This window comes from Centruroides vittatus, unplaced genomic scaffold (genome assembly GCF_030686945.1).
Source record: "Centruroides vittatus isolate TY-2023 unplaced genomic scaffold, ASM3068694v2 contig_854, whole genome shotgun sequence".
NCBI lineage: Eukaryota > Metazoa > Arthropoda > Arachnida > Scorpiones > Buthidae > Centruroides > Centruroides vittatus.
Window position 1 is genome coordinate 958,184 of NW_027122558.1, and position 27,661 is coordinate 985,844.

The following is a 27,661-nucleotide window of genomic DNA, read 5'->3' on the forward strand; positions in this document are numbered from 1 at the left end:
ATTTTAAATGCGTTTTTGATTGTGTTTTAATAGGGTACGTCAAGAGAATGTACTGTACACTAAGAAGGGATTTTTTGAAATTCCCCCACGGGGAAGTGTTACACATTTATAATAGATACATTTTGAGCCACAACAACGCGTGGCCGGGTCAGCTAGTATCATATATAACATAACGAAATTTGGCACGGTATAAGAAACATTGATGCTATTAAATTTTTGTGGTTAAAGATCGACGAAGTGGAGAGCTAAAGGGATATCGTGTGTCATACCTCGGAGGGTCGGATTTAATGCAGATGTTATTCGTTATTGGAGAGGTCGCGGTCGTCGTATTAAGCCTAAAACGTGAACGGCGACGGCCGAACGCCGCCATCTGGCAATTGTAGACGGTCGATAATGGCGTTCGCGACGTCTAGCGTGGCGAGTAGACGATCGGCTTAAACTTCATTTTTTGTTGTGATTATTTTATAAAATAGTCTAATTTTATGATTATTTAAGCATTTGCGAATAGTATTGTAAATAAACAGACGATTTTAATCCGATATAAATTATTTAATTATTCAATTTTTTAGCGAGTGATGCGAAGTGCCTATAGAATTTACATATACAGTGGTGCCTCATATAACGTACTTAATCCGTTCCAGGTGCACGTCCGTTATACGAAACGCATTTTCCCATAGAAATACATATTAAAACATCTAATTCGTTCCGCAGCATAAAATAACCGTACCGTATCATTAAAAAAATGAACACGGGGTGCGTTCTTTTATTCCTCGCGTACCGCGCGAGCGACATCCGTTTAAAAATTCCTGCGGAACGCGTTTCTAAATTCCGCGGGTGCGCGCGCCGTCGAACGGCAAAAACGGCCGCTCGTAGCAGTAGTTTACGGTGGAAAGCAACACGGCGTCCTCCGTGGCTCAGATAGTTTCGTTTCCGGGTCCATTATGTGGTTTAATGAACGAGAATTTAGAAATTGTGATCACAATTAAAAGTAATTCATTTTTAATTAGTCAAACGAACATTATGCGATACTAAAAACAGTTTATTTTCGAGAAATGATAGGTTATAAAAAGTCGTCTTTTATTCGAATACAAATTACAATGGTTATCATCGAATATTCAATGCCAACAACTCTCCATAAAAGTATTTTATTGCAAACAATGCTACAATACATTTTATCGGACGCTCCGAAAGTCGTTTATAAAAAAATTCCTTCAAATCGCCGAAACGTGGGTAAAACGAATTTGTTAATAAGCTAGTAACTGATTGGCAAATAAATAGGTTTAATGTACAAACGAGTCCTCTGTCGTTATTTATCAATTTAAACGTCGGTCGGGAGATTATTTTCGTCGACGATACATTCTCTCTCGAGCGCGACTAAAGTAAAACCTTTACGTATAAAAAATCTACGGCATATTTTCAAAGACGGTAAGAAGTATTCGAATCGGATACGTTTAAGTATTGCAAAAGCTCTGGTTCCTCAAATTTATCTTTGTGGAAATCGAACCTTTTCCTGTGCAAATGGCAGTGTCGATGAGATAAACGTATGGCACAAATTATTCACAAGTTTTTTATACAATGTACGCGGACTGCAAAATGGTCTGTACCACGCACGGACTATTGGGTTTTCTAACTTGGCCGCTCCGTCTCGAATCTCGGCCCCGCATTGTTCGTAACTAATTTGTTTCGTCCGTGAGAACGGAAATGCTCTTTGTGGAATTCTATGCCAACGGTATAAAATGCGGAATTAAAAACGTAATTTCGTCCGTCAGCAGACGGGACAACACTGCCCTTCCGGCACCCTCGGGTTTTTACATTCCGCCGGCGGACAGGCTCGAACTCTGCAAAGAACTTGCGTTTCCTGAAAAATAAATTTCGTTGTAATTCGGGTAAACATCCGTAAACTGTTCTAAGCCAATTCCTATTAAATAACGAAAAATAAACGTAACAGTATTTATTTTGGCTACCGCGCACTAACCGAGAATGTTTTCCGCCCCGGCAGAATCAAAAGTGCGAGAAGTTACCTTCCCGGAGACTGAATCCCGCAAATGTCGGATTATTTCAACTTTTACCAGTGTAATGAGTCAATGATTCTATTCTAGTTTTCCACTTTCTTAACTACCTTCACTTATTATTTGAAAATTCTGGAACTAAAACGTTTTTATATTCATTATTTTATTTTATAGAATAAAAATCTGTTAAACTAAAATTAATCTGCTCTTTCGGTCTTTTCCCATTAAAATAAATTCAATCCTAAGAAATTTGTATTTTTCAACTATGGAAAGTGAAAATTTTTGGTTATTAATTTTACTCCGATTATCATCCTGAAAGAAAATGTAGCCAGTTCTTATTTGACGTCATTTACTGGAACATTTCAATGGACGTGGTTTGAAAAATTTTAGAAAAGAATGTTAGGAGGTTCTTTTCGACCGAACCTCCTACTTTATTTCCGAGAATTGAAAATGACTAGTGAATACGCTGTGCAATTTAATGATTATTCGACAGAAAAGTAAAATTGATGATGTAAGAATGGAAACGAGCCCACCGGTGTTCGGTTCCGTTCTCCGAACGATGGGAGTTCGGTCGTGGGTCGGCGCCCGGCCGAGACGGGATGGCCACTGGGAGTTTTCCGGGTTTTCTCCACGTCTGTGACCCCCGAATAGGAGCCGGGTAACCTTAAAAGATCTCCCGGAAGGCATTATTCCTCGCGTTACTACCGTCGTAAACGCGTACGACTACTATTACGTGACAATTACGTCACACTTTACCAAGGGGCGATATAGCCTAGAAGCTCGTGCTCCACGAACTACTATAAGACGAGACAAGAATGGAAACCAATACGATGTACTCGATAATAAATTTTAACATTTCCGAGTGTGTTAGAAGTTCTATAAGGTCCTAAGACCCGAAAAAGTAGAGAGAATCCCGATGAACAATAATTCTATGCGTGTGTGATGAACTTACGTATAACTCGGAGTTATATTCCATCATATTTAAAATTGTTATTCGAGTGTTCTATTAACCCCATGATGACTGTTTAACGTGACTGAAAACATTTAGTTTGTTAAATTAAAGTTTACTTTGCCAGAATTGTAAAGGTGTCGAGGTTGGTAGTACTTTCGGTAACCCTTGATATAAATTTTCATGTGTAACAAGGAGAAAAAACAATTGGCTACCATCAATTTTGATCGGCTTGGGAATGGTAAAACTACGTCAAAAATGAGTGAATATGTATGTGAGCTTTTTGTGCCTTGAGAATATTAGTTTTTGACGTTTGAATTGTCAAGATTTTTAGCATATAGTTATAAGCTGTGATGGAAGGTATATTCGAGAGTGCTGCATAGCATCGTGGTTTTTAAAAGGTGCCAACAAGCTAAAGTTCTAGTTTCAAATTCACAGTTTTCTTTTCTTTTGTTATTTACGTAATGTTTACCTAATAATGAAATAAAATCATTTTTGTATTTGCATATTTATATAAATGATAGAAATATGGAGGTTAGCATGACATTTCAATCATTTATATAAATATTTTATTAAATATGCAAATACAAAAATTATTTTATTTTTAAATTATTTAGCTCCAGTAGGCATATATTAACTATAAAAGATATAAATAACACCTTTTTAACAATCCAGCAAATCAATTAATAAACAAACGCACCTGATTTGTACTCGCTGAGCTTATTGTTTTATTCTAAACGTTTTCGGCCTACTATAATAGGCCATCTTCGAGCTTTACACTTTTTGTTCGAAATGGTAACATTCTAATTTATTTGAATTTGTACTTTAAATTAACGGATTAACAACGGATTTTAAATTTAATGGAGTAATATATAAACAAAAGAAAGGAGTCCCCGTGGGAAGTCCTATGTCTGGACTCCTACGTGAACTAGTAATAAGAAAATTGGAAAAGAACGTCGTCGAAGATTTCGCAGATAGCATCGTTATATACAAACGATACGTTGATGATGTATTAATAATTTGGAAAGACGACCGACGCATTAACGATTTCTTAACTGCAATCGACGACGACGAACGTGGTTTGAAACTAAAATTAGAACAAAAAAGCCGAAGAAACATCCATTTCTTGGATATTGACGTGGAATTTAAGCTAGGAAACATACAAACGACAGTATATTTGAAACCGACGCACGCTCCTTTATATATACCGGCATGTTCGAAAGACCCGTTTAAGTATAAGCTATCTGCATTTAAGGCGCTCGTCAAAAGGGCCTTCTTATACTGCACCGACGTACTAGACCGGAACAAAGAAATTAATAGAATCCAAAAGGTAGCGAAGAATTTGGGATACGAAATGTCCACAATCAAAGGCCTCGTCAAGAGTTACGGTAAACAAAAAGATACAACTGCAACGAATAACGGCACCACGACTTTCAAGAAGTTCCCATACAACGAGCAAACGAGGAAGGTGGTGAAGGAATTGGGAAAATACAAAAACACAAACATAATTTACAAATGAGCACCCAATATTTATAGACTATTAAGAAATGATAAAGACAAAATTAGAATGGAGGAACAAGCGGGTGTATACAGTATATCGTATGAGAACCAACAATTAGGAATTGATAAAGAATATATAGGAGTGACAAGAAGAAGCCCCAAAGTACGGGTAAAGGAACATAAATATAGTGTGAGTAAGGAACTGGACGGCGCGATTTTGGCGAGTATGGCGCAGGCGGACGGAGCGGTAGTCAAACGGAACGAGGCAAAGATAGTTAAAACGGGACATTCATCGTCCATCACAATGGAAATGGAAAAAATAGAAATTTACAAAAGTAAAACGAGGGACAGATGCTTAAACTCAAAAGATGCAAATGCATTACCATCGGCTTGGAAGTACAAAATTGAAAAGAGTATGGGTTTTGATAATCCATAAAAATATGGGCTGGAGTTCATAGGAATTAGTATTCACACTTAATTAATTTGGATGTAAAATTTTTTTGTTATTATTCGGTTATTGTATTTTATTATTTATTTTTACTTTTTTACTTTATGTTTTTGTCTTTCGTTAACTTGCAATGTGTTTTGAGAGTATGTTAATCCATTAATTTAAAGTGCAAATTCAAATAAATTGGAATGTTACCATTTCGAACAAGAAGTGTAAAGCCTGAAGATGGCCTATTATGGTAGGCCGAAAATGTTCGGAATAAAACAATAAGCTCAGCGAATATAAATCAGGTGGGTTTATTTATTAATTGATCTAAATAGTGCTGAGAAGGAGATAGATAGATAATCCAGCAAATGTTTAATTAGTTAAAAAATGTTTTCGACTGATTTTTTTTAAATGAATTAAACATTTGCCGGATTGTTAAAAAGTTGTTATTTATATCTTTTATATGTTGTTTTGTTTTATTTGGTAAAAATTATACATAAGTAACCCAAAAAATCAGTTTGTTAATTAATGCTGACATATTTTGTCAGCATTAATCAACAATGCAATGCTTCAACAAACAACACTACATGATACGCAAACATACCTTCCATCACAGTTTATAATTATATGCTATAAATCTTTGAATTTTCAAACATCAAAAACTAATATTTGCAAGGCACATTAGATGAAAAGCTGATATATGTATCTGCTCACTTTTGATGTAGTTTCAGTCGTGTTTCTCTATGTAAGATAGATTTACGGTAGAGAGTCGTTTATCCCAATCAATTGGGAACTGGTGTTGTTTGGATAACCGATTATGTACAAAAAAATATATTAACGTGTCCGATGTTGAAATTTTTCTTTGTTGCGTGTCGCTTTTAAGCCTAACGAAAATTTTTATAATAATAATCGAGGCTATCGTATCGTTAAAAATTATTTCTTTATTTTGTACAAACAAAATAAATATATTGAAGAATATAAAAACATGAAAATTATACTTTAGAAGTAAATCTAGTATCAAAAAAGTTCGATTCGGCACGACACGGTCCGACCGGAAGGCGTTCGGATAAACGACTCTCTACCGTATTTACATTTAAACTTATTGATATATTAAAATATACAATAGAAGCAAATAGCCATTTCTTTTTTTTCTTTATATTATAAATATAGGATCAAACAACATACCTGGCATTCGCAATAAGTGCATCTGTCTGTTTGCCATTTATCTCCGTGATGTCTCTTTTTGCCTTCGGAATCGACGCAATAATTTCTTCTCGTCTTGCAATCGATTTCTAATCTTCTTAACTATATAAAAGAGATATATAAAATATTAAAATATTTTAAAATTCTTATAAATAAAATAAAAATAAATGACCTTTTTTGTTAATTTATTAATAGTTTTCTCTAATTTTCCAACTAATTCCTCTATTCCTTCTATCCTTTGCTCGGTTATATCGAAATCTTTTTCTCTCATACGCTGTTCGATATTATGATAAGACTTGGTTAAATTTGTAAAATTATATTCTTTGGAGTCCAACGATGCCAAAGGATTATCTTTTGGATAACTGAATTCTGCAGAGCGCTTGGTGCGATACTGAAGGTGTGCAATTGTATTAAGTACTGGCGCATTTCCACATTCTGAAAAAATAAAAGGAAAAAGCTGAAATTCCATAAAAAAACATTTCAAAATTTTGTAAATTTTGAATTACAGTTATTGTTATATTAGAATGAAAAATCTATACTGAAGGAAGGACAATTACAAAATTATGAATAATATATTTTTAATGACATTTGAATGTTATAAATATGAAAATGATTCAAGTACTTTCTTTACAATTTTACATATTAAAGCTTTTAAAAACTTCTACTATTATAAAATTATTAGTTCCTGTTCTCAATACACGTTTTCTATATAGATTCTGAGCGTAAATTTGATAATCATACAAAAATTACATCTTTGATATAAACTGCATCCTCAATATTAAAAATAGCATTACATGTACAGACACATTGAATAAATTTAACACAGTTACAATTATTTTATATGCATCAGTGGTTCTCAAACTGAGATATGTAATAATCATTATTGGTATTATTATTTATTTTCTAGTACAACTCCCTCATATACTTGATGTTCTATCCACTACTTTCAACTGAAAGTGATTTTAATTTCATTAAAATTATTACATTATGATTATGAATACAATATAGTCATTTACAACCTCAGAACTTGATTTCATTTTACAGTAAGAATCTCTGTATGCTGTTTTACAATACTTTTGTTAGTTTTATTAGATTTTTGATAATATGCAAAGATTCTGAAATATATAAAAGGTGTAGAGAGCACAAGTTTTTCCTACAAATAAGGGATATATCTTATCCCCTCTTTCTGTAGGGGAAAAAAGACTGAAAAGTCATTGTATTTATCAGGATGTCTACAAAACTTAAAAAGTGATTCTTTTGACACTTTCACAACATAACAAAACTTTTACGTAGTTATGCTATAATGAAAAATAGTACAGTAGACCCTCCCCATAACACGGTAGATATGTTCCGTGTTGTACGAGTCACTTAAATACGCGAGCCGATCACGGCTCGACACGTGTGCAGTTAAGCGAATACGGCCGTTTGAAAGGTTTTCTTCCATAAAATTAATCGATTCTAGTCTAATTTGACTCGACATTTCCAAATCACGTATAATTTTTTGGGAATAATCCATATACACTGTGCTATAAACAAAAAATTGCAGGATTACTTACCGAGTGTGCACCGTTCGACGACGCCATTGCTTAAGTGTGTTTTCGTGGCGGAGCGGCTCGTAGAATGGCGGACGCGTGTTTCCCGATAAGTTATTTTTCTGTGAAAAATTTGCCTAACTTTGGAGACATCGTTAATAAAAATATAATTTTTATGGCCGTCGAATAATAAATGTTTTTTAGTAGGTCCGGTGCTCGTTTAAACTCGACGGTTTGTACAACATCGGCTATTTGTCCAGATTCGACCGATCCCGTCGTGACACGAGTCGGCGATGACGTTTTACCGTGTTATACGAACCCAATCGCAATTTTTTAGCCGTGTTATAGGGGGGTCTACTGTACATGAAAGTAATTTATTAATAGGTCTCGCTTTAAGTGAATATCAGAGTGATCTAAAGGATAAGGTGGCATAGATGGCATTTCCTTCTTATTCTAATGGTTAAAAAGTTACAAATTAGTGGAGCAATACACCCTCTGTCTTTTTGATATAATTCTTGGTATAATATAACCAAACATTGTGATCATGATTTATTAAATTGCATACTTTATTCATATTAATAATAATATTAATTACTATTCCATAAATAAATGATAATTTTTAGTATATATACTTAAAGTTGCTAAGAACAGAATAATGAATTAACCATAATCTGCAATACAATTTCAGAAAAATATTAACTATATATAACTAAATTTTACAAATATATATTTACTTAGTTATTTGAATAACGTACTAAAATAATAAATATATATCAGAAAATACTATAATCTAACCATTAATTAAACAAATTCCATCTCTTCAAACACTCTTAAAGAATAGTTAACTTTATTTTTATTTAATAGTACAAAGTACTCTCTTGATAAGACAAAAACTCCCTTAACTCAAATTTTGTCCTGACATAGTTCTCATACTCATTGAATTCTGTGTTTCTGTAAGATCCAGAGACCATTTCCTAATTTTGTGTGCTTTTTTGCATTTTCAAGGAAATGGACAATATTATCACAAAGCTGAAGATTAGTATTGTATGAAATTAAAATAATCAAGTAGATGAAAACATTTGAAACCAAATTAATCATGCTAAATTCATATAGTTTTTGTAGTTTATGAAATTCCATTAGGGTTTTTTTTTGTTCCAAGCACTCCTACTGTATACTCAACCTAAAACTACACAAATCCAAGTACAAAGTTCATATATTTTAACAACATTAAATAGAAATTGTTGGTGATCAAAGCATTACAAATAAAGATATGAAATTAGAAAAATAAAATACAACTAGCTTAGTTTTCTTATCATATTTACAATACTGATGTTACAGCTTCCACAACAAAATTTTTAAGTACAGAAAGTTGAAAATAGTCTAAACCAGGGGTGACCAAAGTACGGCCCACGAGGTCAGTTTATTCTGCCCGCCACTGCACTGTGCCACAAATGACCTAAAATATAATTATTTATATGAAAATATCATATATTGTAGATAAAAAAATTAAAATAAGTTTGGACCAATTTTGGCATATTTACTTATCTGATTTTTGTATCTGACAGTAATATAATTTTCAGATAAATTAGTGAAGTAAAAAATTTGGCAACTTTTTGCAACTTTGGATATCGGAACACTTTTTGTATAAGTATCAGTACCCGCAATGAAGTTTCTAAGAAAAGCGATTATGAGCCCGCTGCAACAATCGTGTTTGCATATTAGTAAATAAATATGTCGGTCGTCTTTATTTTTTATGTATTCGGTGTGCCGTATTGAACAAAATGGTTATGTGGTCCACACTTGTCATTCTCTCAGTTATCTGACCTGCTGTGAGAAAGGTTTGGTGACCCCTGGTCTAATTAACAACTACAGTGCACATATGACAATTCACACTCTGAAATCTGTAACAGTTCGATTTTTATTATCTAATATAACTTTCAGATCAACAAATTATTCAAAACTTTAAATTAAAATACAGAGCTTGTTATACAAAAATGTTGCATATTATCAAAGATGGATATGTAGGTTTGGAGTAAACCTGCTAGATGAAATGCAAGTGGCAGTTTGGAATGAAATTTCAGAAAGTGCCATTGCAAATTTCTTTCCAAAAGCAAGTTTTGGTCAAAAATTTGACATTGAATAAATCAAGATTTCCATCAGACTCTGCCAACTACATTGAAGAAGACTGAGCCAATCTCATTAAAGCAACGAGTGATGAAAAAGTGTCATTAAAAGATTTATCGACGTTGACAAATGCCCAGAGACAGCTACGTCATTATCTGGAGACAACATTATTGCCAAAGTAAAAAACCAAGCAATGAAGATGAGAAAGAAATAAATCCTGTCAAGAGCAAATAATATGCTCTCCCTACATGTAGGGAAGCTAGAAAAGCTCTAAAGGTTTTAAAGGGCTTTCTACATCATTCAGCAAACAAAGTGTTTTTGAGATGGTTAACCCTATCAAAAACATTGTTTAGCAACAAATGAATCAACAACAACAAACTTTTGTATCACTTTTTTGACTAAGAACATCAATGTTTTGTTATTTTGTGTGTGTATGCATCTATAAAATAATAGATGGGTTCGACTGTATTACATGTTTGAGATAAAATCTATCTGGAAATTTATTCTTTTCCTTGTGTTTTCAGCCTAAATTCAATGTATTTTCCATGTTTATCTCAAATACAGGTTTTTTTCTCAAAGCCTCTATATCTCAAATTGTGGACTGAAGTGTCAATTACAAATTCAAAGCTCAGTGACTACATTTTGATAGCATAAATTACAGTTTAGAAAGTCTCTTGCAATATAATACATAATTGCATACTGCTTTTCTCCAATTGGCTTCGAGTTTTGCTCGAGTCTTATTGGTTAAAGAAAGCGGGGCATTGAAAACTATTGACAAATTATTTCTGTTGGTGTATGTTAAAAATGTTTTATTTAATTTTATTTATGCCTAATACAGGTATGAACTGTACTTGCTATTGTATTAATAAAATACAATTGCATATACAGTAACTCCATTCAAACCTATTACTGCTTACCGTATAAGAACCTATATATTTCGAAACCTATCTCAAATTTTTTTCTCATTCCTGCGAGATTCAAGATAGACCTGTTCAACTGTATAGTTAAATCTACGTTATTCATATTGTGATATTTATAATCTGATTGAGTTACAAAAATTACATTATTTTAGTTTTGTTAGTGCAAAGTGGATGGAATATAAAAAAATTTGAGTTATCAAGAGTCTATTGTATACATCTAGCAAAGAACTTGCTTGTAGATGCCACTGATTTTATAGTTGAGTACCATTTCTAATCTTCAAATATATGTTTAGAATTATTAAAAAAAATTGATTCTGAGATTTTTCATGACATATTCCCTTTTCAGACTACAGACATTTTACTTATGTATTTCAGAAAAGCAACATTTGAAATTCTTACATAAAACAAATATTTGATAAAATGCTATGTTTATTTAAAGTAATAAAAGTTTATCCAAAAGATATAAAAATTTTACAGTTTATATTTAGGATTATCAGAATATAATGATACTTATATCATAAAATAATGACATATTTTCTGCATATATTGTATTTACCAATTGAAATATTTCAAATTCTGAATGTCGCGTGACCAAGAAAATTTGAATACGGTAGACCCCCCTATAACACGGTAGATAAGTTCCGTGTTATAGGGGGGTCTACTGTACTGTACGAAACATTATATAACCCATTGCAGATGCCAAATACTGTTATTAGAACATAGTTTGTTGGAAGTTTGTAATTTATCAAAGATTCTGCTGCATGCCTGATAAAGTACAACTAGTATAATCAATTCCAACCTTGTAATTCTTGGCCAGATAATTCATATATAAAGCAGCTTTACAGAAATACGCTTCATTTGATATAAAGTAAAACGTTAATAACCAATGTTGTCTGAAGATGATAAATATTACATACATTACACTGTTAGTTATATTTACTTAAAAAGACTGTAATGTTAAAATTAAACTTAGCAGATAAAGAATGATTATATAAATAATTATAATAATATAGTATTGTTTTCTGTTTTTCCTCTTAAATCTATTTTAGTTGAAAATTTAAATGACTTATTTTCTCTTCAATAATACAATTTTGTAGAATAAAAAAATTACTTTTTATGTAGAGTGCTATAATTAAAAAAAAAAAAATAGTTTATCAAATGCAATAAAAATCCAATCTGTAAAAATTTAGTATCAAAAGGACAGTATCTTACATATTAGATATATCTGATATTATGCCTGATGACTTGCTGTCAGAAAGATTATCAATTTTATGACAAATCATTGATATTTTTTTAAGTTTCGTTACTTTCTAGTCTTAAGATATCTAAGTTACAAAACCTAGTACAAAAAAAAAGGACGTAGTCAATTCATTACAGCTTTTCTCTATGGCACATACATTCTCTTTAATCATGTAATGCATTCTCTGTATCTGGACTGCTGTATGTTACTATGTATATAATTCGTCTCTGTAATCCAAAAGGTTTTTTTGGTAGACGGTCTCACAGAATCGTCTACCAAAAACCTTTTGGATTACAGAGACGAATTATATACATGTAATGCATTATTAAATATATTTGCCAAATATCATAAACTGTGTCAATTTGTATCATGCTATAAAAAAGAACATATTAATTCATTGTATCTTTATATTCTAGTCATTCCTGATATATTAAATATAAAATACATTTACCATTACAACATTCTTTCCAAATATTTAAGTTAATTTTTGGAAGTGCAGAGCATGCTACGGTTTCGGGACTTTGACGCCGAGGAATGATAAAAACGTCTCGTGTAACCTGCGTAATGTTATCTCCGTTATCGCACATTACTCTTCCTAACGAACTCTGTTTAATTTGGACCAATTGTTCTGTCGTAAATATCCCCGGATTCTCGTACCAGAATCTGCAAAGAATAATTAAAATACCATAATGGTTTGCAAAGAATGATATTTACAGAGATTGGCCAAATGAAACTGTTTAAGTGTCTCTTAGTTAATTATTTGTTTAAATAAGCTACCAACACTGACAACGCTGTTATTTTTATTACTTATAAAGCACTAACTTGGCATATGTGTTTTCAAAATTTAGTCCTTTCCATTACAAAATTTTTTCCCATCTGCCTGCACTCGAGTGTCATTTCCATACCCTACGATAGCATACGATGAATTAGTGTAAAAACACTCGTTGGCTGATACTTCGTGTTAAGTTTATTTAATGCCGTCTTACCTGTCGCCTTCTCTTAGTCTTTTGAATTGGTCGACTATCAGACAGCGAAACGTCGGGCCAAACTTAGCGCCGTCGACGGGATCCTCACTCACTCCACCGACCCACAAGTCGATATTTCCTGGTAAAAAAAACCCCCATTAAAAAAATTCAGTCAATTTTATTGTTTTTTTAAAACTTATCCAACATGTAACTGTTAAAATGCAAAATCTACATTCCATATTTACATATTTTAAAGTAGTTTAATCTAATTTTAATGCTTTAGGAACAATATCAACACTTATATTCAAATGTCTTCTCATTTCCCATGTTATAGATAAACTGCATTTGAAATTAATATATAATATAAATTGATTGTTCCCAAAAATAGAATTTTTGTATATTGTTTTACCAAATTTTGTTTAATCTGGTTTTCATTGTAACAACTTTTGAATTTAATTTACAGTTACAAGTTTTCATTTATTCAAAATTCAAACTCAGCAATTTGGATTGAAAAAGCAGACGATATACTGTATTTCACAATATAAAGATACAGAAAACATAAACCATCTTCAAATGCAAAAAGGTTTATTAAACTGGAAAAAACTAATGTTTATGATCATATATAATGACCTTTACAAAGTCAGATGCTTGAACATTTACACATAATAGCAAAATCAAACACAAATTATAAGGAGTTGATTCTGACCCATTTTATTTTGTTTGGGGATTATTTTTAGTTTGTTTTCTTACTTATTTTGGAGCATTTTATTTAGTTAAGGATAGACTGCTGCATCAAACCCAGACAAAATTCTAAAACAAAAAAAAAAAATGAAACTCGCCTCACTGCAATGACTGCCAAAGGCAAATCAAATACGTCATCAACCTGGAAATGACATCTCAGGGTAGACTTCCAAAGGAAAGTTAAAAGAATGATCTCCCACCCCAAATTGTTACCAAAAATTTTTAAAATATTATGTGAGGGTGATGACATGACACGGAAAGATTACTAGAGCCACATAAATGTATGTAAATAGTTAATTATGTAAATAGAATCAAGTGGTTATATCAATGTAGCATCACCATCCCAACACTACAAGAGAGATGAACTACAAATGAGCAAGATGAAGCTAAGAATCAAGCAAGGTTAAGGAAAAAGACTTTCGATTTGAATGGCAGATTAGAAGTTTCTTCTTGGTCATGGTTAGGTGAATTAATTGTATAAATATTTTGTGAAATTCCTGTACATAGTTCAGTTTCATATTTTCTTGTCGGTTCTTGTGGATATAGTTAAGATAATTCTAAGTTAATTTTAAGTTTCCCAAATGTTGGAAAAGTTTTGTATATATTTGTTTTTGATTGGGTAAAGTATCCTTTTATATTTAAATTTTTTCTAACTTATTTTGTATTGTACATAGTCAATCGTAGAACAATTGTGGTCTTATGCCGTATATTTTATTTGTATATATATTTTTCCCTTTTCCCTTTATTCCTCTACCCTTTGTTTCCTTGTCCCCCTTCTTCTGGAAACTTCTCTCAGCGGGTGGCGACGAACTGGTTATAAGACAAAAGAAACGGATAGCCTGGAGGGGCTAAAAGGGTGATAGACTGGACACTTTTGGCTGAGACATCGAGCTGTAAGAACGTGTTTGGTGAGGTCTCCAAGAATTTCGCACCAACGGGAGAGCGAAGGAGGCAGCAAGCCGAACGTAACAGAATCTAGAGAGGAACTCTAGTAGTCTAATACAAAAGCCCTTCTGGAAGTTTATCGAAGGAAACACACAAGGAAGGAAGGCTCTTTTCTAGTATACTTGTGGCTCACTGTAAGATACTTAAATTTATACCAAATTTGTTTTTATTTTTTTTAATTTTGCGTTTATTATTTTTTATGTATGATTCCTGGATAATATAAAATAAATAATATATTGTTTGAAATAAAAAAGTCAAAATATGGTAGCGTTATACATTATTTATTAAAAAATAAATGTAATATTTATTAAATAACATAATACGTAAAAACATTAATAGAAAAAATAATTATAATTATGGTCATTTAAAAAATGCAGCATGTCGACTGTTATCATTATTTGGGTCAATGTATGAAGTTGAATCTTTATATTCTAATATGAAATTTATTAAATTGAAATTTCGTTCGCAGCTTACCAATTCCCATTTAAATGAATTGCTCAAAAGTGCCGTTACAAATTACACACCAAATTATCCAAACTCAGTTTCCAATTTACAAATTCATCCTTCAACTAGTAAAGACTAAATATTAAATGATTTCGTTTTGTATTTTTTTTTTTTTGCGTTAGTCAGTCGATTTATTGTTATTATTTTTAATAGTGGTGCAATCTTTTAAAGCTTTATGTATCAATGTGATTTTTTTTATTTTCATGCAAGTTAATTAATAAATGTGATTTTTTCAAAATTGTGTTAGTACTGTTTATTTTACTATATAAAAACTGACCAAATTTGTCTTTAGCTGTGGAAAAATATGTATATATGTATATGCGGCTCTTCAACGAATTCTGTTTTCAATATATGGCTCAAGTTCTAAAAAGTCTGGCCACCCCTGATCTACACCTTCTCTTTCCCTCTCTAGTATAAGTAGTTTTAAGTAATTAGTTACTAAGTTTCTTTTTTTGCGTTCCTTTTGTAACGCGTCGTGTACCTCAATTCTTTTGTCGCGAGATCTTAGAATAACGATTCTGCCCGAGTGTCAAAAATTTATGTCCAAGGAGTGTCGGAATACAAACGATAATCCTGTATAAATTAACAAACGCGGGTGAAAAATAAAATAAATTTAATTTTCTCCTATCCCCTTGTCGGACTCTTTTTCACCACGTGCGTTTTACTACACAATAAATAGAATTTTTTTCCTTTTTATGTATAGTATAGTAATTATTTTGGGCTTTTTATACGTTAACAATTTTCGTTTGTACTTTTTTTTTGGCCCGTTTAAAAGTCCAGGCCTGTCATTGACCGACCCTCATTTTTGGTTTATGTAACGTTCATTAGGTAATTTCCAGACTATCAAAAAGTAAGACATAACATTTAAACACAACTATACTTCTTACTGTAAACTGGATGATTGATAATTCTTTCTTCCACAAAAACCTTGTGCCTGATGAAGACTCCGACGGGGTTGAAAACGTTAGCAGTTGTATAAACACCTAACACTGGATTGTCAAGGTTTTTGTGGAAGAAAGAATTTAAACACAAAACAAGGTTTAACAAATTTTTTATTCTATTTCTATTAGTACAGTGGTGCCTCATATAACATACTTAATCCGTTCCAGGTGCACATCCGTTAAGTGAAACGTCCATTATACGAAACGCATTTTCCCATAGAAATACATGTTCAAACATCTAATTCGTTCCGCAGCATAAAATAACCGTACTGTATCATAAAAAAAATAAACATGGGGTGCGTTCTTTTATTCCTCCGCGTAACTCTGCGCGAGCGACATCCGTTTAAAAATTCCTGCGGAAACGCGTTCCTAAATTCCGGTGGGAGTGCATGCCCTTGAACGACAAAAACGGCCGCTTGTAGCAGTAGTTTACGGTGGAAAGCAACATGGCATCCTCTATGGCTCAGATAGTTTCATTTCCGGGTCCATTATGTGGTTTTATGAATGAAAATTTAGAAATTGTAAAAGCGCGAGTTAGCGCACGCGGTGATGTAAGTGTCTTTACGAATTTTTTTTCGAGGCTATTTTGAATGCTCTTTCAACAAATAATCCATTTTATGGTTAAATTTTATAATTGGGACCCTTCTTTTGCCTTTAAAAGCTCATATTTTAGAATTATAGATTCCTCCATCACGATACTATCGATAGTGTGGGCGCCGCCATCTTTCTTTCTTTCACTGTCGTTCCTAAATTACTACAAACAGCAGCGCACTCTCGTAGTAGCGGAGACGCAGAGCGACCGCTATTAAAGAACGCACCCATGGAGCAGTCACCAATTATGCCGGAAAGTCCGTTGTTCGCAGCCAGTCCGTTTTTCGAGTCACGTAACGGCCAAACGCAGCGTCTGTTATTCGAGGCGTACGTTATACAAGGCACCACTGTATTTGTAAATGTTCAATTTTCAAATATCAAACCTGATGAAGATCATTAAATATGACCAAAAATATTAGTTTTTTTCCAGTTTAATACTATCTTGTAAAGCACCAAAATGTTTATGTAATTAACTGAATGATTTACTAAAGCAGTTATTTTATACAGTTGTAAAAATTTGAAAGTAAAATATAGAAACATTTAGATTTATATATCAGATGTAGTGTCAGTGAATGTACAGTACTCACCACTGAACTTAGACCAGGCTGCAGTTAACATGCCTTTCAATAGATAAGTTTAAAAAAAATAACTGATTCATTGCATGAATGTTTTACATAATTTAAAACAAATATACCATAATTAATTTTTATTTTTGCTAAATACCAACTTGATATCTTGCAAGTTTAACAAAATTGAGCCAGTCAAACTTGAGTCACAGGCATCAAAAAACATAGACCACTGCGTCACTCCCATCAATGAACACAGACCAGCTGATAATCTTCATTTAAATAATGTTACAATTGCAGTATTTCTGAAACAACTGATTATTTTAGCCTCACTTTAGCCTGTAGTGATCCTGTGAATGATATAAGGTGTTTTTTTAGTTTTATTTACATTTACTTTGCATTTTGTCTACAATTTCCAAAGGAAAAGATGTTTCAGAAGATTTAAGGAATGTTATTATTGCTAAACACAGTCGTGGCATGTCTGAAAGAGCTATTAGTAAAGAGCTAATGCTAAGCGAGACAACAGTGCACCAGATTATTGTTCATTACACTAACCACAACCATGTTATACCTAACAAAGCTGCTGAACATCAGCGAAAAACTTCAAAAGTTGATGATAGGAGTTTGAAAAAATCATAAAAAACAACCACTGTGCCACAACATTGGATATAACTACAATATGAAATGATACAACTAGAAAGAACGTATCTGTTTCGACAACACGCAGGAGACTGCAAGAAATGCATTTCCGATTCTATGCAGCATGTAAAAAATCTTTGCTAACAGCACATCAAAAGAAGAAACAGGTACAGTGGGCCAAAGAGCATCTTTCCTGGTCTCAACAAAAGTGGAATGAAATTCTGCGGTCTAATGAATCAAAATTTGAATTATCAGCAACAGACAAAAGCAAACGTGTCATTCGATCTGACAATGAAGCTAATGATCCAGCATCGTTAAACCACTCAGTGAAGTTTCCTGCCAGTGTCATAGTTTGGGGGTGTATGAGCACCAGTGGTATGGGTTAGTTGACCTGTAAATTTTCGTCTGATGGAGAATTATTGTTTAATAAAAATGAAGACAAAATCTGCCCAAAAGAGATTACCATTTATTTTCTTAGTTCCAAGACTATACACTAAGTCAAAGCTATTTTTTTTAAACCTATCGATTGGATGGCATGTTAACTGTGGTCTGGTCTAAGTTCAGTAATGACTATTGTATAATATCAAGTTACAAAAATTCAATACAACAAATGACTGGACAATATTGATGAAGTATACACTTTTTTTTTTTTTTTTTGTGGTTTAAGGCCCTTTTCCACTCAAAAGAGAGCATAAAAAGGCCCCAAATGAAGTATACACTATCATGCAAATGGTTCTAATTATTGGATGGGCCCAAGCCTCCAACACCCATATAAGTTGGTTCAATAGTAAAACTATATAGTTATTTGTAATTTTTTGAAAATATCTTATCAAAGTAATGTACCTAGAGAAAGAAAAGGAACAATACAAATATATCAAAAGATTTTTATAATTCTAGAAATGAATAATAAGTTATATTCCTAGCTGCTCTTCATATATACAATGACAACTTGATGAAGGCTTGTGCTTGAGATGAAACTAACTATTGCCACCCATTTTCAGAATGGTTGACAGTAAGCACTTATAGCAATGGCACTATATAAATGACTTTAAATAGTTATACAAATGTTCATTTATGGACTTTACTGTATTTGGATTATTATTTTTAGGTTCTTTTTTTTTTTGAATAGTTTTGGCCACTCCTCTCATTTTGCTGTTCAAGGTATCTCCTCTTTGCTTCACCCATCAAGCCAGTCTTGCATGTATACGCATTAAATAAGAATATGCTAAAAGACATACATTTAATGTCTCTAATTGGTTTAATTTGATTAATGCAATGCAACACATGGGCAATTTGCCAAGGGGGAATGCTTCCCAGGAGGTCTTTTATGGGAAACTGGTCCCTATTTAAGCATTACTGATGTGAAGAAAACCTGGAAAACTCCACATAGCCAGCTCATTGGCAGGGCATAAATCCTCAACCAACTACCAGCCTTCAGTGGTTTTATCCACTTGGCCACTGGTGGGCACTTTGATGGGTCTAAAAATTTGCTTCTCCAAAGTTCAAAGAAAATCTGAAACAGATGCTTTATGGATCAATAAAGTCTACAAAATGAAATCATAAATGAAAAGATGTTGAAATATTGCAAATAACTTGAAAATGTTAAATGAAAAAACTGATAACAAATTAATCACAAATCAACTTTAAATTTAAATAAGATTTAGATTTAAGAAACTGTTTGTTTCTCAAATAAAATAATGCTTGTTCTCATCACAATGCTTAGAAGCATATTGCACATGTATAAAATGATCAAAAAATTTCAGATTCAGTTGTAAAATTATAATAATATAAAAAATTGTATATTGTTAATTGTAGACCGATTTGATAATAATTGCTGCATGGATATGACTGGAACATATGAACAATATGATTAATAGTAAGTGTGAAATAAGAATAGAGATTAATGATTTTTTGAAAAATGTCGTATATATGGCAATAGGAAGGCAGCTAAAGTGCATGCCTTTTTCTCTGATATGTCCAAGTTCTGAGAAACCAAGTTGGGATTCTCAGAAAATTTTTCAGATAATCTCAATTGGATGTCGTCACCATCCAGTGGCATAGTGCAGCGCAGCAGTCCCCAACCTTTTTATCGCCGCGGACCGGTCGACGTTTCATAATTTTACCGCGGCCCGCTGAGAGGGGGATTTTGTACGTGCGCGGTATTGGTGTGGTTTTAGGTGACGTCTCTCGGCTCCTGGTTAACCTCTCGTCCATTGAAAGTTGCACAAACCTGAAAGAAATACACCACAGCAAATAAAATGAAAATAATTTAATGTTCCTTGGGCGGCCCGGTACCATTTGATCCATGGACCGGTACTGCTCCGTGGCCCGGGGGTTGGGGACCGCTGGCGTAGCTAACATAACTGGCACCTGGGGCACAACACTTTATTGGAGCCCCCCTTCCCCTCCAGAAACATATAGTTTGTCTTGGAGGTCTAATTACGAGGCCACCCCTCTGCGAGTGTCACCCAGTGCATGATAGGCTCCCTTGCACCCCCCTTGCTATGCCACTGTCACCATCAGCTGTCCCACTGTGGGCCTGATAATTCAACTCTCAATTTATTATATTCATTAGTACTCATATGGCAAAAAAATAAAATCAAAGAAAATATTGCTTATATTTGGTTAACAGAAGGTAATTGTTCAAAGAAGGTTCAAAGTAAATATTATATGCACAATTTCAGAAATATACGAGGCTTGTGAGACTCTTGTCACAGTTCAATATCAAAAGGTTCATTAAAAAAATGGAAATTACATTGGAGAGAGAAGAAGCCAGAATGGCATGAACAGAACATGGTTGCATGTGGTATGAAGAAAGGTGTGTTGTTCGATTAAACCATTTATTGAGAGAGAATCATACACAATCCTGGATTTATTTCCGAGTTTTACAAAAGTCCACCAGAAAGAGATGGAAATTTCTGGATCTACCAAGTAGAGAAGAGTAGTGGTTCTTGTTAAAGATAGGCACAAGCATACACAGTTCAATGAAGAAAAGAGAAGTTGAGAGCAACAAGGAGTATGGTATCAGCAGCAAGAGATTTATCTGAGAAGGCATACAAGTTGGATAGAAACTGATCAAGAACATGTCTCGTGTCACGTCCGAAGGACACGGGTTGTTATAAAATTTGCTCTCTCAATTCTGCAACCCAACTACTCTCGGTCTCAGTCCCTCATCCTCACTTCCCAAACTGTTCTCGCACCTGTTTCCAGGGGTAATTCTAGAGACCAACTTGGGCTGAAGGATCAATGTCAATATCTCTTCCCAACTGGGAATGTTTACTGATCTTAGGACTTACATTGTTTAAATCAAGAAATTGTATACTTCTCTTCAACAGTTATTATTCCAAAGTGCCAGTTGTTCGAAATTCCAATGGAAAAAACAAATTATTAAAAGAATTTATTTTTACAATTAAAATTCTTTGTTTTGATTTATAGAACTTATTAATATTAAGCTTAACTAAAATATATATTCTTCTTGATCAAACATCTTCAATTATATATCCATACACCCATGCTTTGATATCTACAAAAACTGTGCTATATCCTAAGTATTTGATATTTGATTTTTCTGGTGGCCCACAGTTAGATCTCACATAGAAGATTTCTGTCCCACACAGAGGCAGCCCTAGCAAGGTTTTCAGGTGTTGCCAGATCTCATTGTTGCGTACCCATGTAGAGATTAAACTATACATAGAGACTACAGATAACATACATTTTTCACATTATTAATAACTTAGACCTCCAAAAGATCAGCATAGTAGTAGTATGGATAAGAAACAATAACAGTAAAAAGAAACAATATTTGTTTGAAAAGATTTATTCAAACTACTATGGAACAGATAACGCTTACTTCACGCAAAAGTCAAATTTATATTTATTTACAATGTTTCAATTACATTTCTTAATTTGTTTCAATTTAAAATTGAAACAAATTAAGAAATGTAAAAAGAAACTAAAAAGCATGGATTGCCACCTTCCTCACTTTTGCACTTGAATTATTCTGAAATAATAAAAAAAATTTGCAAGTCCTGGGCAATACTATTTTCTATAGATAAAATTGCTAGATCTGACAGTCTATCCTGACACATGGTTGAATGTAAATAAGTTTTAATGAGTTTTAATTTACTGAAAGTTCGTTCTCCTTCGGCGACAGTTACAGGTATGGTCGGCAAAATTCGAAGTGCTGTCCACACAGTCAGGAATATATCCTGCCAACCGTTTTGTTTAATAAGTTGAACTTTTATTGGTTTTGCTGATTCAAGCTCTTTCAACAATGGATTCAGGTGTAAAAGTTCCTCAACCAATTCACAACCAGATATGTCACATTTTTCCCCATCGGTTAAACTTATTTCTAAATCGGCACAGGCTTTTATCAATTTGGACTTTTCAGGAGTTGTTTTGATATTGTATAAAAAGGATCATAAATCATTAAATTTGGATGGTTCTGTAAATCGAGTGACCAACGCATTCTCAATTACATCAATCATAGGGTAATGGCTTGTAAACAACAAAACACTCACATACTTGGACTTCACCTTCATTAGTGTCAACAAAATGCAATGTTAATGATAATTGTTTAACGTGACTGACAGCAGGAGTGCAATCCAGAAATATTTAGATGACTTTGCCATAGTCAAAATTTTATTTCAAACTTCATTTCCAAGTAGGCCTATCAACTTGTTGCCAAAATAGTGGACATTAATCTCCTTATTAACAATACAGTGGAGGTGCTCCATCATCACAGGCTCAAATTTTCCTAGCAGTTACACTAAACCCAGGAAGTTACCATTATTAGGAGTATAGTGTTTCAGATCCAGAGCTTCCTCTGAACAACAAATTATTGTCTGCTAAAAAGAAGGTTAGGTTAGGCGGGTAGGGTTAACTAGTAATAAGGTGATTGGGTTTTATTTTTTGTGCAGACGATCTATAGTAGCATTTTCTGTGCTTTCCCTATGACGGTGCCTGGTGCAGTTGCACCGTTTGCACCGCCATAGGGCGACCTCTGGTCCCACAAAATCTGTCCAATAGATCAGATGTCAACACAGTTGTGATCACGCAAAGCCCCTGGACATATATCCTTATGTTGCACACAAGAGTTTTGGTCAATGTTAATACACTTTATTTAACATTATAAACAATAATTCAACATACTGTTATCCAAAATGTGTTTCTTGGTTATTCCAATTCTTCCAAAGAACTAGCAAATCAGTAAAATCAACAAGTTTCACATTAGACATTGCTTCTATGAGTAAGCTGATGGTGGTGGAGATCGAGAACTTAAAATTCCATTTCTCTGACCAGTGCGAGTATGCCGACTTACAGGGAATCCTTAATCTCTTGTCTAAGGGCCCTCGCATATGTGGGCAGTGATGAAGGAGGTCAGAGAGAATACAAGAGTACCTTTACAAAAATCATTTATTAATAGCAAAAGGTTCTTACACAGGTAAGGAGTCCTTGAGGAAAACAAAAATTATTTAATGTCCTGATCCTTCTGCATGCATAGACACTCGTTTGGATGTTGTTTGTTGGGCAGCCCCAGTGCAGCAGCAAGTTGGGGTCCAAAAGACTAGGCAGGTGCGCACAGATTTTTGTTGACTTTGATCATGACTCTTGACAGCACTTTGGGTCAAGGTGATGCTGATGACAGAAGAAAAATGTTGTTGACACTTATGGAGAGAGAGCATGCCATGTCCTTGAAGATCAAGATTTTATAGAATTCTCATCCCCAAATCCTCTTCTAATTGATTGGGATTCCCCTTCCCTGCTCCATGATTGGTCTCTCACCTGTTTCCAGGTGGAAAATTGAGATGGGTTCGGGTCACAAGAAAGGTATGCCCGGGACAGACTATCCATCTCCCTTTCACCATTGTATAACAGAGAAGGGTCAGGGTCAAGATCCAGTGTCACTGTCCCAATGCAGGTAACTCGACACTTGCAGAATCAATTGTTTCTCTGTCTCTTACCAATAATTCTTTACAAAATTTGTATGCCCTTTTTAAATCTGAACTATTTCTGGGGTCTCATACTTCCAACACAACACTAAGCCTTTTGCATCAAACTGACAGAATTAGATATCTCATCATAATGTTGGACTATATAGAAAAAATACCTTAACAATACTATACTAAACAAATAAATAGGCTCTCTTAGTGTTCTTAGTTATTTATTCAATAAGTATAATTAGATAAAAAAATTTTTCCAGGAATTTTTCATTTTTTATTGCAATTCAACAGGTTAAAAAAAGTTTCAAGAAGAGTGTACTGAGCAGGAAGAGTTTCCTATTTGAAAATTAATTTGGCAACAATGCCCTCTATGTAACAAAAAGGGTACAAGCCCATGGGCATATACCATTCTATCTTGCCATTTTCCCATAAGCATTTAAGAAGTGCAGTAAAACCTGTTCAAAACAAACCTGAATAAAACAGAAACCTGCCAAACTGAAAAACTATTTGATACTACGCAATTCTGGTTTTACATAAGTTTTACTATAAATACATTTTGGATGTATACTCTTATTCTACACACACAAACTTTAAATGCTTGTGACAGCTCACAATTAGCCATTTAGGTATGATACATATTTCTATTGTATGGACAGATAACGACAAATACACAGAGGAAAAACTATTGATAGCCCAAAATCAGCCAGTTGTGGACTTACAACCCTCTTCAATTGTTGAATTTATTGGACTATTGGGTACTATGTTTAATAGTTTTTTCTAATATCAAATATTAATCATTTTGCAAAAAACTACCATAAATTGTACATAGACATTTAGATTATTTTGTATACTATAATGTTTGTATTACAAAGTAATATTTTTTCAGTGAATCATTTAGAAAACAAAAATAAAAATAAGACAGTTTTAAATGAAATTGCAAATGTTAAAAGTAAATGTGTGTTTAGTCAATTTTATTAATTAAAAACTAAAGAAAATATACAAAAAAAAATTAAATTTAAATATCATTTAAGTGTTACATTTTAGTCATTATAACACGACAAGAAATAATTTGTTTAAATAATCTTTCATCTAAACAAATAAAAGATTATTGTGTAAATCATTTTTAATATTAAATTATAGCCCAGTTTTTTTGAATGACATTACAGTGCAGCATTATACAGATTATCAAAATTTTGTTGTCTTGAATATATTTAAAATTAAAAAATAATTTTCACAAAAGCATGGAGCATAATGTCTTACCAGGATGTCCATAAAGTTCCCTGAGTTTCTCTCTCAATTCAAAATTATGAATCTCGTGTCGCAAATCATGAAAACTTTCGGCTACACTTAAATTACAAAATTTTCTCCATTCATTGTAACTGGGAAGGGCGTGATCTCTTCCTCTTTGGATGTTTAGAGATGCCAAATCTTGAGCAACAAGATGAGCTGGCTAAAATACAATAAATAATAACCAATTATCACTTTATTTGTCAGAATATTTATTTTTAAAACAATTTTAAAAGTTGTCCAAAGTTATTCCCTCCATATTTCTCTTTAGAAATAAAAAAATGCAAAGAAAGTTCAAAAATTGAGTTCTGATTGGCTAGAAAGGAACAGGAACTTACTTCTTTGAACTTATGTCACTGAATGTGTACTTTCCTATGACAGTAACTGTCATAGGAAAATACAGGTTCAGCTATTTTTCAACATATTCACCTTTGAGGTTCAGACATTTGTTAAAGCAACAGATGAGCTTTTGCAACTACTTGTTACTCCACCAACTTACAGATCCAACCTTGCATAGTTGTCTGTAGATTTTCATCACTGTTGTATTGTCCTCCAAAAACTGACTTTCACTTGTTTGTGTACTTGAAGTTGATAGACCGGGACTATACGGCAGGTGTTCAAAGATTTTGCATTTGTATTTTTCAGCAATTCCTGTGCTGTAGGTGGACTTTGATCATGCACTATTGTGAAGCAAAATTACTCCAGAGCTCAGTAGGACACATCTTTTGTTTTGAATTGCCTGTTGTAGTTTTTTTCTCTCTTTACAACTTTTGGCATGTATTGTTATTCTGCAGCAATAAAGAGAAGCAAGCAACCATGCAAAGTTGGTGGAAAGATTTCTTTGACTAGTAAATTTATCTGTTGCTATGACAAATCTCTGAACCTCAAAGGTGAATATGTTGAAGAATATGTTGAAAAATAAGCATAAGTTCAGAGAAGTAAGTTTCTTTAATATTCATTATTCTCTACTTCTTTATTATAATAATGTTTGTTTATTAAGCAGTTACTGCCAGAAGGTGTGATTTTTCTATGAAGTAAATTTCTGTACCTTACTTGCCAATCAAAACTTAATTTCTGAATCTGCTTCATATTTTTCCTTTCTAAAGAGAAATATGAAAGAAATTTTGTCAAAATGTTTTAAAAAAATTTATATTTATTTATTTTATATTTGAGCAATAATTTTAAAAGTAATACAATCAAAATTTTAAACTTACTGCAAATAAATGTTCTGTGAGTTCAGAATTAAGAATTTGATCAGACTGTCTTATTTTGGTAGCTGCATAAAACAGACCTCTCAGTAACGGGTCTATGCCGCCTTCTTCAACAAGTCTGAATGGAGAGAAGAAAGCCTTTCTGAGAGGAAGATTTCCTTCTGGTATGGGCTGAAAAGATGCATTCAATCTCAAAAGTATAGGATTAATAAGTGTATGACCAAATCTCAATGCAGCAGTAGCAAAAACATTAGCTATAGAAGGATTAACATTTGGATTATATCCTTGATAAGAACCCAACATCTTCATTCCTTTCTCCCCAAGAATTTTTGGTAACCAGTGAGTATAGGTAAAATGTTGCATTTCAGCACCCACAATTTTTCTTGCTTCATGATACAATTTATCACCATTCCAGTGAGAATTAATGGAATGCAAATCAGTAGCAATTCTATTATGTTCTCTCATCCATAAAGTATGCATTGCTAGTAAACCTAATTGTTCATTTGCTCTTTGATCTCCAGCAAGAAAACAGTCCATACTGCTTTCTTGATGATCTCGCTTGCAGTCGACAGGTTGCCCATCATTAAATGGTAAAAGATGTTTTCCAGAGCGCGTGACGAGTCCAGTTCTTAGTAGTCCAAGTTCATTGGTACGATCTCTGAGGTGAAGAGCTAATTTTTCTGTACTACCATATACATTAGAAGCATCAATAAATGAAGTGAGTTGATTGGCTTGTTCTCTAGGCATTATTTCGGGAACAAATAAAGATGTTAAACCCGATCCACAGAGCGTACTCGATCGAACAAATTCCATACACTGATGATTCCGAATTCTTTTGTCTCCGGGTGGAACTTCAATAGGAAAACAAGGAGGGGAATATTCACAAGATACACTGCAATCTACACCATCTACAAAACTTGCATGACTAACAGCAGGAAGAGAGAAATCCAAATCATGATCTAAAAATTGACCCCACTGCATAAGCATGTGAGAATATTCAGAATCAGGTGTTATATTCTCTGTAGTTATTATTTCAGAGGATACCAGACGAGCACTAGGTTTTCGAAATCCATGATATAATTTTGAAGGAGTCCAACCTAAAATTTTAAATGTCAAAAGTTAATATTATATTATACATATTTGAAAGAATCATCATAATATTATATGAATAATTTAATATTATTGCAATAGACAAGTGGCCATTACAGTAGATCAACAAAATCTAGCTTTAGATACTTAAAAATAATTACTTCATTCAATTATTTTAAGTTTATTAACAAAAATTTCATAAAAAAATATAAAATGGTTCTCAATAAAAAATTCTACAGAACTTACTAATAACTTATGTGACTTATTATATAACATTGAAGAAGTTACAAATATTTAAAATATTTTCAGGATCAATGTCTCATCAATGAA

General features: G+C 33.1%; 1 protein-coding gene across 5 annotated transcripts in view; it reads right to left on the minus strand.

Moving 5' to 3' along the window:
- Positions 1–1,018: 1,018 nt before the first annotated feature.
- Positions 1,019–27,661, minus strand: part of Pxn (Peroxidasin) — a 107,196-nt gene continuing 80,553 nt past the window's right edge. For 3 of the 5 annotated variants that reach the window (XM_067279060.1, XM_067279061.1, XM_067279063.1), the window contains 7 exons: positions 26,246–27,339; positions 25,005–25,194; positions 12,897–13,014; positions 12,362–12,573; positions 6,267–6,529; positions 6,077–6,196; positions 1,019–1,858 (listed from right to left, as the gene is read on the minus strand). In XM_067279060.1, coding sequence (XP_067135161.1) covers positions 1,766–1,858; positions 6,077–6,196; positions 6,267–6,529; positions 12,362–12,573; positions 12,897–13,014; positions 25,005–25,194; positions 26,246–27,339 — 2,090 coding nt within the window. In that variant the 3' untranslated portion in view covers positions 1,019–1,765. Of the gene's footprint in view, positions 1,859–6,076; positions 6,197–6,266; positions 6,530–12,361; positions 12,574–12,732; positions 12,817–12,896; positions 13,015–25,004; positions 25,195–26,245; positions 27,340–27,661 lie in introns of those variants that run through there. The other 2 variants (XR_010881900.1, XM_067279062.1) reach the window with 2 other exon arrangements.